The sequence below is a fragment of the Medicago truncatula genome, chromosome 2 (genome assembly GCF_003473485.1).
Source record: "Medicago truncatula cultivar Jemalong A17 chromosome 2, MtrunA17r5.0-ANR, whole genome shotgun sequence".
Lineage (NCBI taxonomy): Eukaryota > Viridiplantae > Streptophyta > Magnoliopsida > Fabales > Fabaceae > Medicago > Medicago truncatula.
In genome coordinates, this window is record NC_053043.1 from 15088622 (window position 1) to 15101499 (window position 12878).

Sequence of the window (12878 nt, forward strand, 5' to 3'; positions counted from 1 at the left end):
TGAACTAGAGATGAGCACACTCTAAGTCTCAAGTCTTCATCACTAGGTCAACCTACAAAGGTTAGTATAAATTATTATTAACAAAGGCCTTAATGACCATTTTACAACGATTCCACATGAGATTGAAGCATTTTGCAACCATATTACAACCCTAAGCAAAATAAAATTATGGAGTAATACGTTAAATATCCCTAGTAATGTGTAGAAAGTGTGTTTTTATAGGACTACTAGATCGCACTCCCGTGCTTCGCACGGGTCAATGGTGAACACAATAAATTAATTAAACATGAAAATATTGTCATTTTTTCTAACTAAAGTTAAAGTCTACCGTGTAGCCTTTATGTATAGGGTGGCGATAAAGTGCATAGAACAATGCACATATTTATGTATAGATGTAGCCTTTATGTATACTAAATAGATTCATTACAAAAACTAATAGTTCTGGCGATATTCGAAAGTTTTGAAAACAAACGTGTAAAATATAATACATCTATTAACATCAAATTTCAAGGTTGAAGAAGCTTCATGTTTGCATTCTAATTCCTCAAAAATCAAGAAAAAAAGAATGAAAGCACTAATTAAAAATGACATGGGTTAAAAAGTGGGTTCTTTTTCGGACAGTAGATAATAGATATAGAACTTTTGAGCAGCAGCTTGCTTTCAAGGTTTCTTACGATAAAACTTGAACTCGTTCTCCCTTCCATAGACATGCTTTTAGATCTGAAAGAATATATATAGAAAGATTTGTCAAAATGTAATCATATATAACAGAGGAAAATTCTTTTATATTATAACATGATGATTTGAAATAAATAATTAACAATTTACTCCATCTTAGTGAATTTTGATGAGATGAATTTATACATCATAATCAATAGAGATAAAACTCTAGTGCTTATCATAAAGATTACAGTGAAGTGGTGCAGCTAGTATCTCACATAACCATATCAACATGTTTTTTTGCATCCCTTGATCTTAAAAACAACACCTATAACTCATTCTTTCAAGGTAAAGAGTTTAAGAGTTGGTATAGATTCTACACTTGAACATGTAGAATGTAGAAATCACATAAAATTACACTAACGGCCCTAACAGAGTACAATTACATTTAGCAAAACTAATCACAACATTTATGAGTAATTTAATGCAGAAATAACATGTATTGTCAACTTTGACATATTATAAATCTAATTTGACCAAATCATATTTAACCACTCTTGTGTCTCAAACTACCAAACTTTGCTTAAAAGATCAAACTATTTAATATAGACGTAAACTAATTGTTATTAAGAACTTGATAATATAGAAATGATGCAGAAAAAGTATTTTTAAAGCCTTTTTAATGTTACTATGTTAAAAGACATATTGCCTTTACTTTTTACTCTTTTAAATCTGAAAAAAGACATATATTAACTTCAAATAATGATGTGCACTCCCTGATTTAAAAACAAATGTTAATTCACTATACTTGACATAGTTTCAAATTGGAATTGGTTCCATTTGGATGTTGAACTGCACAAATCAATGAATTTGCAAACTAATTAATTTCAAGCATTCTCTAAATGCAGATCAAAACTTCAGGTTTTCATTACTTTAACTATTGTAAAATATACTTCAAGAAAACATAGGTAATCTATAGCTGCAAAAATAGTTCCGAAATGGCTTCAAAAATAGTTTAAGAATGAGATTGATTAATTTCCTAATTTGCTATGTAGCTTTTTCAACTTTAGTTCCATGTCATTAAAAGCATAAGACACATCTTTATATCAATATTGCAGCATGTTGTTATGTGTAAAACTATTGTTATCTGAAAAATCTAATTAGGAAAATTTCTTAAAATAAATCCATGCTCAAGCAGTTAAACACATAATTCAAAAAAAAATTACTGGAATTCCCTGCCCAAAACAGTCATAGCTAAACTAAACACATCTCAGCCATGATAGTCCTAGAACTTCCTGCCTAAATATGTACCAAACTATATATAGTTCACATTAAAACAATTAATCATTACTTTCAAACACATCTCAACCACGAAAGTCAAGTAATGAATTTGTAATTAATTAGCTACCTGCACGATGATTTCATTTTTTAGAGCTTTAAACTCAGTAGCAACGCATTTAGGGAGAGGATCATCGTCACAGGCTTCAACATGGGGATGCCAAGTTTGGTGATTCAACTGTTATGCGCGAGGTTTCAACCTACGTAACCCGAAATAATACTTAAACACACATTGTTACACACAATAATTGTATATGAAAACATATAGAGGGTGAGAGAGAGAGAGAGAGGGAGAGAGAGGGAGAGAGAGAGAGAGGCTTACAGAGGTGAGAAAGAACATTGTTGCGATTGATTCTAAAACACACAGTTTGGCCTGGTCTTCGAACACCAGGTTTGATATTAGCGCCTTCTGAAAATCTCTGAGGAACACATAGATGCTTCCAATCAAGCAACAAGCAGTCCCACCTATTCCTACAATCATCGACCAACATAACCTTAGTCAAATTCTTCACAAAAAATCATCATACTTTACCATCTGAAAGGAAATTTATATAATAAAACAGAAAAAAAAAAAAAAAGGGTCAGGCAAAGAAAAAGCACATGTTATCGAACCCAATTTGAGAAAACATATATAGAATAAAAATGACATAGGTATTGCTCTCTAATGTATCTATGAGAGCCTAAATATCTACAAAAACATCCTGTCATAGTTTTTTCTCTCTTCTATAAGTTACATTATAATGAATGCCAAAAATGTGAATGAAACTATACCCTTCGTTAATAATCATCACAAATTTAGAACACCGACCCTTTATTGAGATAGATAAAGATACTATAAATAAAAAAAACCGCACATTCAGATCGTGCATGTCATAATTAAAGTTAACTTTATGCCTAGCAGATTTGACATCAACGTTTCTTTCATGAAAGAATCTTAAGTCAAAAGTGCAACAAAATAATTAACTTAATATCAAGCCAAACAACTTAAAGAAAAGGTGAATTGGTAGTTAAATCTATTCTAACTAAAATAATAATTTTAATGATGAAGAGCAAGCTAATACTGAAAGATGATAGCATATACATAAAAATGCAAATTATTTCCCCTTGCCAAATGCCTAAAACAAAAGATGCACTATTTTCCAACATATAAGTATATAATGCCACATTCAGTGCAGCATCATTGAGTTGAAGCTTTTCAAGTGCATCTTGTAGCTCGGGAAATCTGGTACCAGAACCAAAAAAAAATGGATTAACTCGAGCAACATTAGCGATTAACAATACAATACAATTCTTTTGTTCAACAAAGAGAAAAAAAAATGCAAATAAGAAATCAATACCGGTCAGCATCAATAGGAAACAGGCCACAGAACACCATAGGAGTTGCTTCTTCATATCCAGGGAGTGAATTGTCTGCCTTTCTAAAATGGTTAGTGATCGTGTCACCCACTCTGGCATCAGCTACTTTTCTTATTGATGCAGATAGATAGCCCACCTATTCAAGCACAACACGAGATATCAATGTTCATAATGAATTAAAATTGCTTCTTTATCTTTCTTTACAAAATTAACAGCAAACTCAACACTTGATAAAATTGTCAAGCCATAAAAACATGCATAGACAAACACAGACATCTTCAGGAAGAGAAACAATACATCAGTGACATATATTATCTCATCATATTTGTTATGTCAACTTAAAAGTCGTTTATCTGTTATCTACTTTCATGCTTCACATCAGAAGAAGACAACTACTTTATGATATTCAATTTTCCTTTGTTTTTACTCATTCATCCATTTCATTTTGTACCAGACACAAACTTCTCACAGCTAATTATCTATGATTAAAAATCCCTTAATTGGAACAAGTGAGATGGAATGAAGAAAAATGATTACCCACCTGAGAAGATAGAGGATTGGATGAAGAAGAATGCTTGCCTTGTCTCATTGATGGAGAGAAAATAAAATGGTTATGAGAAGAGAAAGAGAAATAGAAAGAAGAAGCTCTGTTGTGAGTCTTGTGTGACATTGGTTTATTTTGCTGTACTTGTCTTTCTAATAAATGGTCAATTGTGTGGTGGCACTGTGCATCTCTATTCTTTCCATGTGAGCATCATCATTACACTGACAAAAGCAGAATACAAATTTTTACCTAAAGATAAAGTTGTCATTTTAAAAATGCAGTATTATGAAGGGCATTTTAGTAAAAAGTGTTAGGATTTGCTTAGGGTTTTTCTAGGGTTTTAGTGCAAATTTTCTTTTCATTTATATTTATATACTAGACTTTAGACTCGTGCATCGCACGGGTCATTTCGACTAATATATAAGAATAAGTAATGGTAAAAAAAATTCTAAAATAAATAAAAGATGAAGAGTCTTATACATTTTACTTATGCAAGTTCAAAAAATAAAGTAGGAGATGACATGAAATCGTTTAGTTGAAACAAACGAATATTAAAAAATAAAAATTAGACAACGACAAGGATCTAAAATTCTATTTCCAATCCTTCACATATCAAAATTACAATTGGTTATCTTCATTGTAATCATCTAAACTTAATTAAAAAATTTGCAAGTGCAAATAGAATCGACATTGTACAAATTGGTCACTACTTGATTCCAAAAATCTATGTTACATGAAAACCACTCATACCTAAATAACAATAATAAACCTTCAAAACAAAAATCAACTATTCTCAAAGGACCAAAGAGAAAGATTTTTAGCCTTCAAAATCACAATTCCTCTTGTTGTATTGTTTTTGTGTCAAAAGCATCAGAAGTTGAATAGTAGGCCCATGCACATGACTTTCCTCATAAGACAAAAACACCAGTTTTTTATAGGTTGAAAAAATAAATCAAATATCTTTAACTTTCAATAACGCTTAGAAACAACTGAAGCTTTTGCATTATCTCAATCCACAAACAAAATAGAAGACCTTTATATTTGCTTTAGGCACCTTAAGGAATTCTATGTAAATTGTTTTCCTGCAATGAAATGCTAAACACAATGAGCAAAGAAGAAGAATTAACAACAATATTTGGATTGTTTTATTTAGCTTAAAATTCTTTAAACTAATCAACAAAAAATTAAATTTGCATTATATCCTCCACAATATCAAAAAAAATTCAAAGGGATCATTCTATTTGTATGGCTATGATGAGAACTCATCTGTGTCTATGAAGACCAGCTCTACGGATAAGTGTTTTCTATAGAATTGGTATTGCCATTCATAAAGCCTCTAATAAAAAATATTATTATGACTACAAATCAACAAAGCAGTTTAGAAAAGAGTGAAGACAATAATTTTTACCTAAAGAGGATTATGAAGAGAAATAAATCTCAAAAATATTATCTGAATATAAAACAATGAAAGATTATGTTATAGTTAACATTCACACATGCAGCTAAATGCCTGGTTCATATTCATACCCTCTGTCGAAGCATGTCCTACGTTTTATACACTAAATATACTATGTTGTCACATTTCCATCAATTGATAAGAACTTACAGATATAAATTAAGATAAAGAAGACATTAAATCTTAACAACTAAAAAGTGTAACATCTAAGAGAACAAAATGCGGGACAAAAACATTGTTAACCAACTAAAAGACATAAACAAATCCCTTGTAGTTAAGTCTATATAATTTCTATAAAATATAGCATGATCACTTTTCACCACCTGCTAGAAGTTTTCACAAAGTGAAAATCAAATCAATGTATATTTTCTGAGTTATAATCTTAAATATTGCAAATGAAAGTTATATTTATAAAATCTCCTTACCAAATGAAGAGACTAAACTCTTACTCACCCACCAATAACATTAGCAATTGTTGCATTGTGAGGACCTGCAACTGCACATGATTTTTACTTCAAGATAGGTACTATTTGAGTTGTGCACACATAAATAAAGAAACAAAATAAAAGAAGACACTTAAATCCCTCAATAAATTATTTATTTGTTTCATTTAGGGGAGGACTAAACAAAGCTAATACGGCATTCTATCGAAGGAAAGAATGAAGAAAAACGAATGCATACTTACGTTTAATTGAAAGAAAATGAACACGGAAAAAGATCATAATATCGACATCGTAGTAAAACTGCAATAATGGAGAATCTGAAAAATTGTAAAATCAAGATTAAGAAAATAAGAGACAGATGCCGTAAAAAAAGAAAGTCCAAATTGGAAAGAGAATAAAATTTGGATGCTTAGATTAAAATTATGAAGAGAATTTAGCAAGACTGATACTTCATTACATTGAAAAGCAAAAACTGAAGAATCAAATGTTTGATTCAACAACTGAAAATAAAGCAAAAAGATGGAGCAGCAAACACTCCATTATATGAATCTAGATTATTAACCAAAGGACATGTTGCATCAATACAGTAAAAATAAAAAGTGTTACAAAACATTTTAAGCATGAAAACATACGCAAATATCAGACCATAGCATCAGATATACCCGTTAAGCAGTGATACGACAACAACATTTTTCAATATTACCACTTGATATTCTTTGAATGAATGATTGAAGGGAGAAATTCTCTGAACGAATGATTAAAGGGATAAATAAGGATGTGTTTTATTCAATTCTGTATGGTACACGTTTATAGTGAGAAGGAGAATTGATACGTGAAAGTGCTTTGGAAGATTTGATACGTGAAAGTGCTTTGGAAACAGCTAAATTTGTGAGGAGTTGGAGTCTGGGTTGTTGTTAATATTAGAAGGGAATTTGAATTTTGCAATCGCAAAAATAGGAAGCCTAATATAATGGAAAGCCTAACAAATTCCGATTAAATCATCCCCTTAATTAATGCACACGAATTGGAAAAGGTGCAACAAACTTAAAGGAATTTGTGAATTTGTTAGGTTTTTTTTTTAAAAAAAAAAAAGGGAATTTGTTAGGAGCAAAAATAGGATTGGATTGAATTTAGTAGTGAGCTGTTGTTTTTGATTTCAGAAGCATTTGAAAATAACATTTTGATTAAATGGAAATAATAGTAAGAATTTGTTAATAAGAGTGATTTTTTTTTTTTTTTATGTTTATCTGTTTATTGTTGTGTTGGAAACAAAATAGGAGGAAATTGTATTTTTTTTTTTATGTTTATCTATTTATTGTTGTGTTGGAAACAAAATAGGAGGAAATTATTATAGGAATAGGAGGAACGATTTTTAAAGTTTATCTCTTTAATTAAACAGATTTAATTGAACACGGGGGTAATAACGTAAAAGACATCATAAAATCTAGATTAAAATTAGGTTAAAATTGGCTAGTTAACTTTTATATATAAAGATTATTATGATTTGAGGCATTATTACCCAAACATATCAGTCACCAAATGTTGAACCTAAATTTTCTACGCTCCCTATCCAGAAACAATCCCCACGACACAACTTTAATTTGTTGCACCAAAACATATATATTGGACAAACTCCTTTGAAAAATAATCATATTACAAAATTATGAGAATTTCAATAATTGTTTCTATTTCAAAATGATTAATGTGATTTGTTCATGAATATACAAACAACTCAAAAATCTATTTATAAACAAGAATGCCGACAAAGTACCTCAAGAACTTAGATGTAGGCAATTTCACACACTTCACTTTATGAACAAGATTATCGCACAACAAAAAAATAACATGTTTTTTCTTTTGATCGCATTGGTGGTTTTTTTCTTATTTGCATAGTTCGTTTGACTGAACACAATATTTTTCGAGTTTATTTATTGTTTTAAATTTTGATCGCATAAGTGTCTTACATTTTGATTCTTGTTTTATTTTTAAAATATTTGTACATGTACAATAATGTGGAAAAAAATTATTGATTGTTTTCTGTAAATATATATGTAAAAAGAAAATAAAATAAAAACAATGTACAATCTTAAAGTAAAGGCTTTCAACAATATTTATTATGAGTGTAAACTAATTTTACACTAACATCCAATAAAATTATACTATTTTATCAAAAATCTCCACTTTTATAACTCTATTTTAAAATCAGTGGTATGACATGAAAAATAGAGAGCTTATGTTAGATGCTAGTGAAAGACTAATATACACATATTATGTATTCTTATTAAAGCATCAAAATGAATCTATAAAGGCTTTATCAAACAAAATAAAGCTATTTAGATCAAACCTCTATTGTGTCCGATGAGTGAATTGAATCTCATTGGGGTTAGTATTTTCCAAAGTGAAATGAATCTCATTAACATTTGTGCGATGCGCCAAAATATATTTCATGTTTGTCTTCTTCAAATCTTTGCAAAAACTTCGTACCATTCCTTTTGAAAGATTCTTCATATTCCTTCCTCCTTTCCTTTGACCTAATCTTTGAATAATCAATGATATATATAAAATTAATCAATTAGACATTTCATGAATTAAGCACCCGGAGAGAAGTTTGGGAGAAGGATTACAAATATTGGGACTAATGCTAAAAGTGTTTGAAACGATCATATTAGAAATAATTTAGCACATTCCTTCTAAAAAGTAAGTATCATATTTATTTTTATTATCATTAAGGTAGAAACAAGCATCACAATGATATGAATAATTGTAGTAAGATAAATGTTATGAGTAAGAAAATATGAAATTTTAAAGTATTTTTGTTTATTGCAAATATAGGTAGGAAATTTATTTTCAGTATCGTAATAAAATTTTCATTTTTAATTTCCACCATTTCAAGAATGACTCTATAGATTAGTTACTTATAAAATAGTTATCTATAATCTCTTTGGCTTAAAAAGTACATACATATCATTTTTAGTAGACGTAAGTGGGTTTTGATCTTACCACGAGGATTATTTCTTTATGTCCATCCTTGTAACATTAATGATCAATAAGATATATAGAATAAAAAAAAATTGCAAAAAAATAAAGAATAGAGCTGCAACTAACGAAAGCAAAAGCTTATATATTTGAATGAAGTGAAAAGTATATTTAAGTTTGAAGAATATTTTCAACAAGATGGATAACTATGCTATTGAAATGTTGAAGTGTTTAAAAATAAAAAAAGTTCATGTAATCACTTTTCGAATCTAAAACCAATTAAACTAAATGTTTTTCAAACCCATTTGGGGTTGGCCTAGTGGTTGACTCGGGATCTTGGAGTTTGCTCCTCCAAAGGTCTCAGGTTCGATTCCCTTTGGTGCCAATTTCGGTGGGCTAAGTCCATACAGAGCTTGCTTTGGCTTTAAACGGAGCCCCCGCAAGTGGGCGGTGGGATTGGTCCCCTCAGATTAGTCGATTCTTGGATCGGATACCGAGTTTTCAAAAAAAAAAAAAACTAAATGTTTTTCAATGCTCTAAAATATCACATCTTATTTGAAATATTCTTCATGTATATTGAGAGATATCATTTTCATAAATATTGAATTCAACTTCATATACATGTGGGGAATGGAAATAACTTCAATCTCTTTATTTAAATATTTTATCTATAAGGGTTCATCAACGGTAATGAGCATTTGGATTACACATAAATTAATCAACATATGTCGTGTTTTTGGTTACTCCAATGATTCTTTTGTATCACTAACGGGGTTGAGGTTTTCTGTTTCTCCGAGTTTCTATCCCTTGAATCATTAGTTTCATCAAGTTTATTGATATCATACTCTTCATTAAACACACATATTTCTTTAAGTTCCCTTTTATTTTAAGACTCACAAGGTTTGTCAAGTTTGTTGACATCATACTCTTCATTTAGCACACATATTTCTTCAAGTTTCCTTTTATTTTCAAACTCACAAGGTTCATCAAACTTGTTGATATCATACTCTTCATTTAGCACACATATTTCTTCAAGTTTTATTTTATTTGCAGACTCATCAGGTTCATCAAGTTTGTTGATATCATACTCTTCATTAAGCACACATATTTCTTCAAGTTTCCTTTCATTTTCAAACTCAAAAGGTTCATCAAGTTTGTTGATATCATACTCTTCATTTAGCACACATATTTCTTCAAGTTTCCTTTTATCTTCAGACTCACAAGGTTCATCAAGTTTGTTGATATCATACTCTTCATTTAACACACATATTTTTTCAAGATTCCTTTTATCTTCAGACTCACAAGGTTCATCAAGTTCGTTGATATCATACTCTTCATTTAACACACATATTTTTTCAAGATTCCTTTTATCTTCAGACTCATCAGGTTCATCAAGTTTGTTGATATCATACTCTTCATTTTCTTCAACTTTCATTTTGTTTACAGGATTTGGTATAGTCTTAGTCGATGACTCGAGTGAACACATCTGTAAATATGTTTATAAATAAATAAAAACATACATATAAATGATAATGAGTCATTGTAGTAATTTTTCTCACAAAATCAACAAAATATGTGATTCACATAAAATTAGAATGATCAATCAAATTAATAAGTTTTTTTTTTTTACTAATTCATGTCCTTTCAACTTAATAAGAAGATATTATTTTATTAGGGAAAATTGAAAATGAAAAATCTCATACATAACAATAAGAAAATGAGAAACCACTATGATAATCATTAAAATTGAAAAACAATCATAGTTCAATGAAGAAACATTTGACATGTTGAGTTGTGAGGGGGGCCGGGATCATCAACATTGGATAAAGAGATACCACACAAGTGAGTTGGACAACTAATCTTTATCAAAAATCATCATGCATTGGATTTATGAATCCTCTTGACTTATATACACTTAGCAACATCGTCATTAATGTTAACAATTCTTGAAAATTGAATGAAATATAAAAAAACAATTAATAAACTAAAATAATTCATTAAAATCATTACAATAAATGTAAATAAAGAACTAAACACTCTATCCATTTTCTCACATCCAAAAACTTAAACAAGCAACAATTTATTTTAAATGCTAGTAAACGAAGGCATTCATAGACATCGTTATAGTGAAGAAGTTACCAACTAGGTGTGCAACTAAAATTAAAACTCAATCAACCACAACACACCCAAGATTTATTGAAGAAAAATAAAGATCTAATTAAAATTTGAACAAAGACCCGATGTAATTGAAAATTGAATAGGTTTTAAATACTTTGCAACATCCAAAAATAAGTTGTTATTTTCAATTTAAACATCAGATCTCTCTGATGAATTGAACAAACTATATCCCTTTCATATAGAACCAACACATAAAACACAATGGATATAAATTCATAAAACCAATCAAACAAAAACTAATTGAAAATAAAACTTGTCAACAAATAAAAGCATTACCTTTGAAATTTTTGTTTATGATAGCAAGTGAGTATGCAAGTCTATTGGAGTTTTGACTATTCTCTTTATAATCTTCAAATCCACTTGATCATCTAGTTGAAGCATCCATTTCCTACAAAATAAAGATTTTTATTCCCGCTTTTTGTATGTGTGTGAAATTGTGAATTAGTTCATCATTTTATGTCCCTCACACTCCTTATATATATAAAAGTATACTTTTTATTATAATTATTAAAGACCATAAATAAAAATAATAAAAGACAATGTCATTTCAAATACATTATCATCAGAAATAATATTTTTAGAATATGTACACACACTGTTCAAAAAAAAAAATAGTGTACACACACTGTTTCAAAAAAAAAAAATAGTGTACACACACATTGTTTTTAAGGTATAGTACTCATTTATAGTATTTTATAAATTTGTTTGAAAACTTGTCTGGAATATTAATTATATATATATATATATATATACATATATATATATATATATTTATATATATATATATATTAAAATAATATGGTATGAGACATTTTGGTCTATTAAATTTTTAGCCTAAAATTGGGTCAACTAATTTTTATTTAAGGAAAAATTGGGTCAACTATGTAAAAAATTTCTAAATGTATTTTAATTTTTTTCAATATTTAGAAAAATAAAATATATAAAAAATTTGGGGCAAAAAATAATAAGAAAATATAAAATTATATACTTATTCGTTGAATTTATACTGGAATAAATATATAGAAATTACATAAAAATAGAAAAATTATATTGAAAATTGAATGACATTTTAGCATGTAGACAAAAAATAATGTGTCCTTATTATGTTATTGATGAAAATAATATAAATTACAAATTTTTTATGTTATAATATATTTATGTTTTAAAAATCTCTTATTTGATTCAGTAAATAAGAACACAATTGTAAATACTCCTTCCGTCCCAAATTATATGACGTTTTGCCTATTTCATATATTAAAAAATGTAATTAATTTTATATGGAAAAAAATATTATAAGTTGTTTTACAATATTGTCCTTAATAAATGGTATCAGAAAGATAAATCAAAGAATTGAAAGAAGAGAGAGTAATAAATAGTTAATGATATAATATGAAAAGTATCATTTGGGACGGAGGGAGTAAAATAGTTTAAATAAATGGTAAAATTGAAAGAAAAATTTGTTATACTAAGGCTCATTTGTGCAGGCACTGACAGGTTCCACTAAGGCTGTTTTGAATTATAATTTTCCTCAACCAACGATTCGAGGAGAAAGAGTCACAATTAAGATTAATCTTGACTTTTATGAACGTGGAACGAATTTTTGCAAGTCTAATTTGCAGGGAAGACTTGTTTTGAACAAGGGAGACAAGCCCTATTCTGCAAAGGAAACTGAATCAAAATTACAGAAGCTTTGGAAGACAGGAGGGGCATGTCATATGCTTTATCTAGGAAGGGGGTACTATGAATTTTTCTTTGCCAACGAAATGGATATGTGCGCTTGGTCTGGGCTGTGGGCACGATGAACTTGAAGCCGGGTGTTCTTAGGCTTTTTCAGTGGTCAGAAGACTTCAACATGCGTACTCAACGCAATACACATGCTCAGGTGTGGATCCGATAGCTTGAACTGCCTCAGGAGTATTGGATGGAG

General features: G+C 29.2%; 1 protein-coding gene across 2 annotated transcripts; it reads right to left on the reverse strand.

The window, feature by feature from the left end:
* Window positions 1-419: 419 nt before the first annotated feature.
* LOC25488218 (translation factor GUF1 homolog, chloroplastic) lies at window positions 420-4072 on the reverse strand. Of its 2 annotated transcripts, XM_024776056.2 has the most exons (5): window positions 3896-4050; window positions 3336-3490; window positions 2321-2469; window positions 2069-2198; window positions 420-720 (listed from the first exon to the last, which is right to left on the reverse strand). In XM_024776056.2, the coding sequence occupies exons 1-4, from the start codon at window positions 4022-4024 to the stop codon at window positions 2194-2196; spliced, it is 438 nt and encodes a 145-aa protein (XP_024631824.1). In that variant the 5' UTR covers window positions 4025-4050; the 3' UTR covers window positions 420-720; window positions 2069-2193. The 2 variants fall into 2 exon arrangements, with proteins under 2 accessions (XP_024631824.1, XP_039686388.1); XM_039830454.1 differs by lacking the exons at window positions 420-720; window positions 2069-2198; window positions 2321-2469 and adding an exon at window positions 2476-3220 and having other exon boundaries at window positions 3896-4072.
* Window positions 4073-12878: the final 8806 nt, after the last annotated feature.

Excerpts from the sequence above, each read along its gene's own strand:
- LOC25488218 (XM_039830454.1), bottom strand. The coding sequence starts at position 4,024 with ATGTCACACAAGACTCACAACAGAGCTTCTTCTTTCTATTTCTCTTTC. Across the intron at positions 3,491-3,895 it reads CCAATCCTCTATCTTCTCAG|GTGGGCTATCTATCTGCATC; the intron begins GTGGGTAATCAT and ends GTGCTTGAATAG. Across the intron at positions 3,221-3,335 it reads TTTCCTATTGATGCTGACCG|ATTTCCCGAGCTACAAGATG; the intron begins GTATTGATTTCT and ends TTCTGGTACCAG.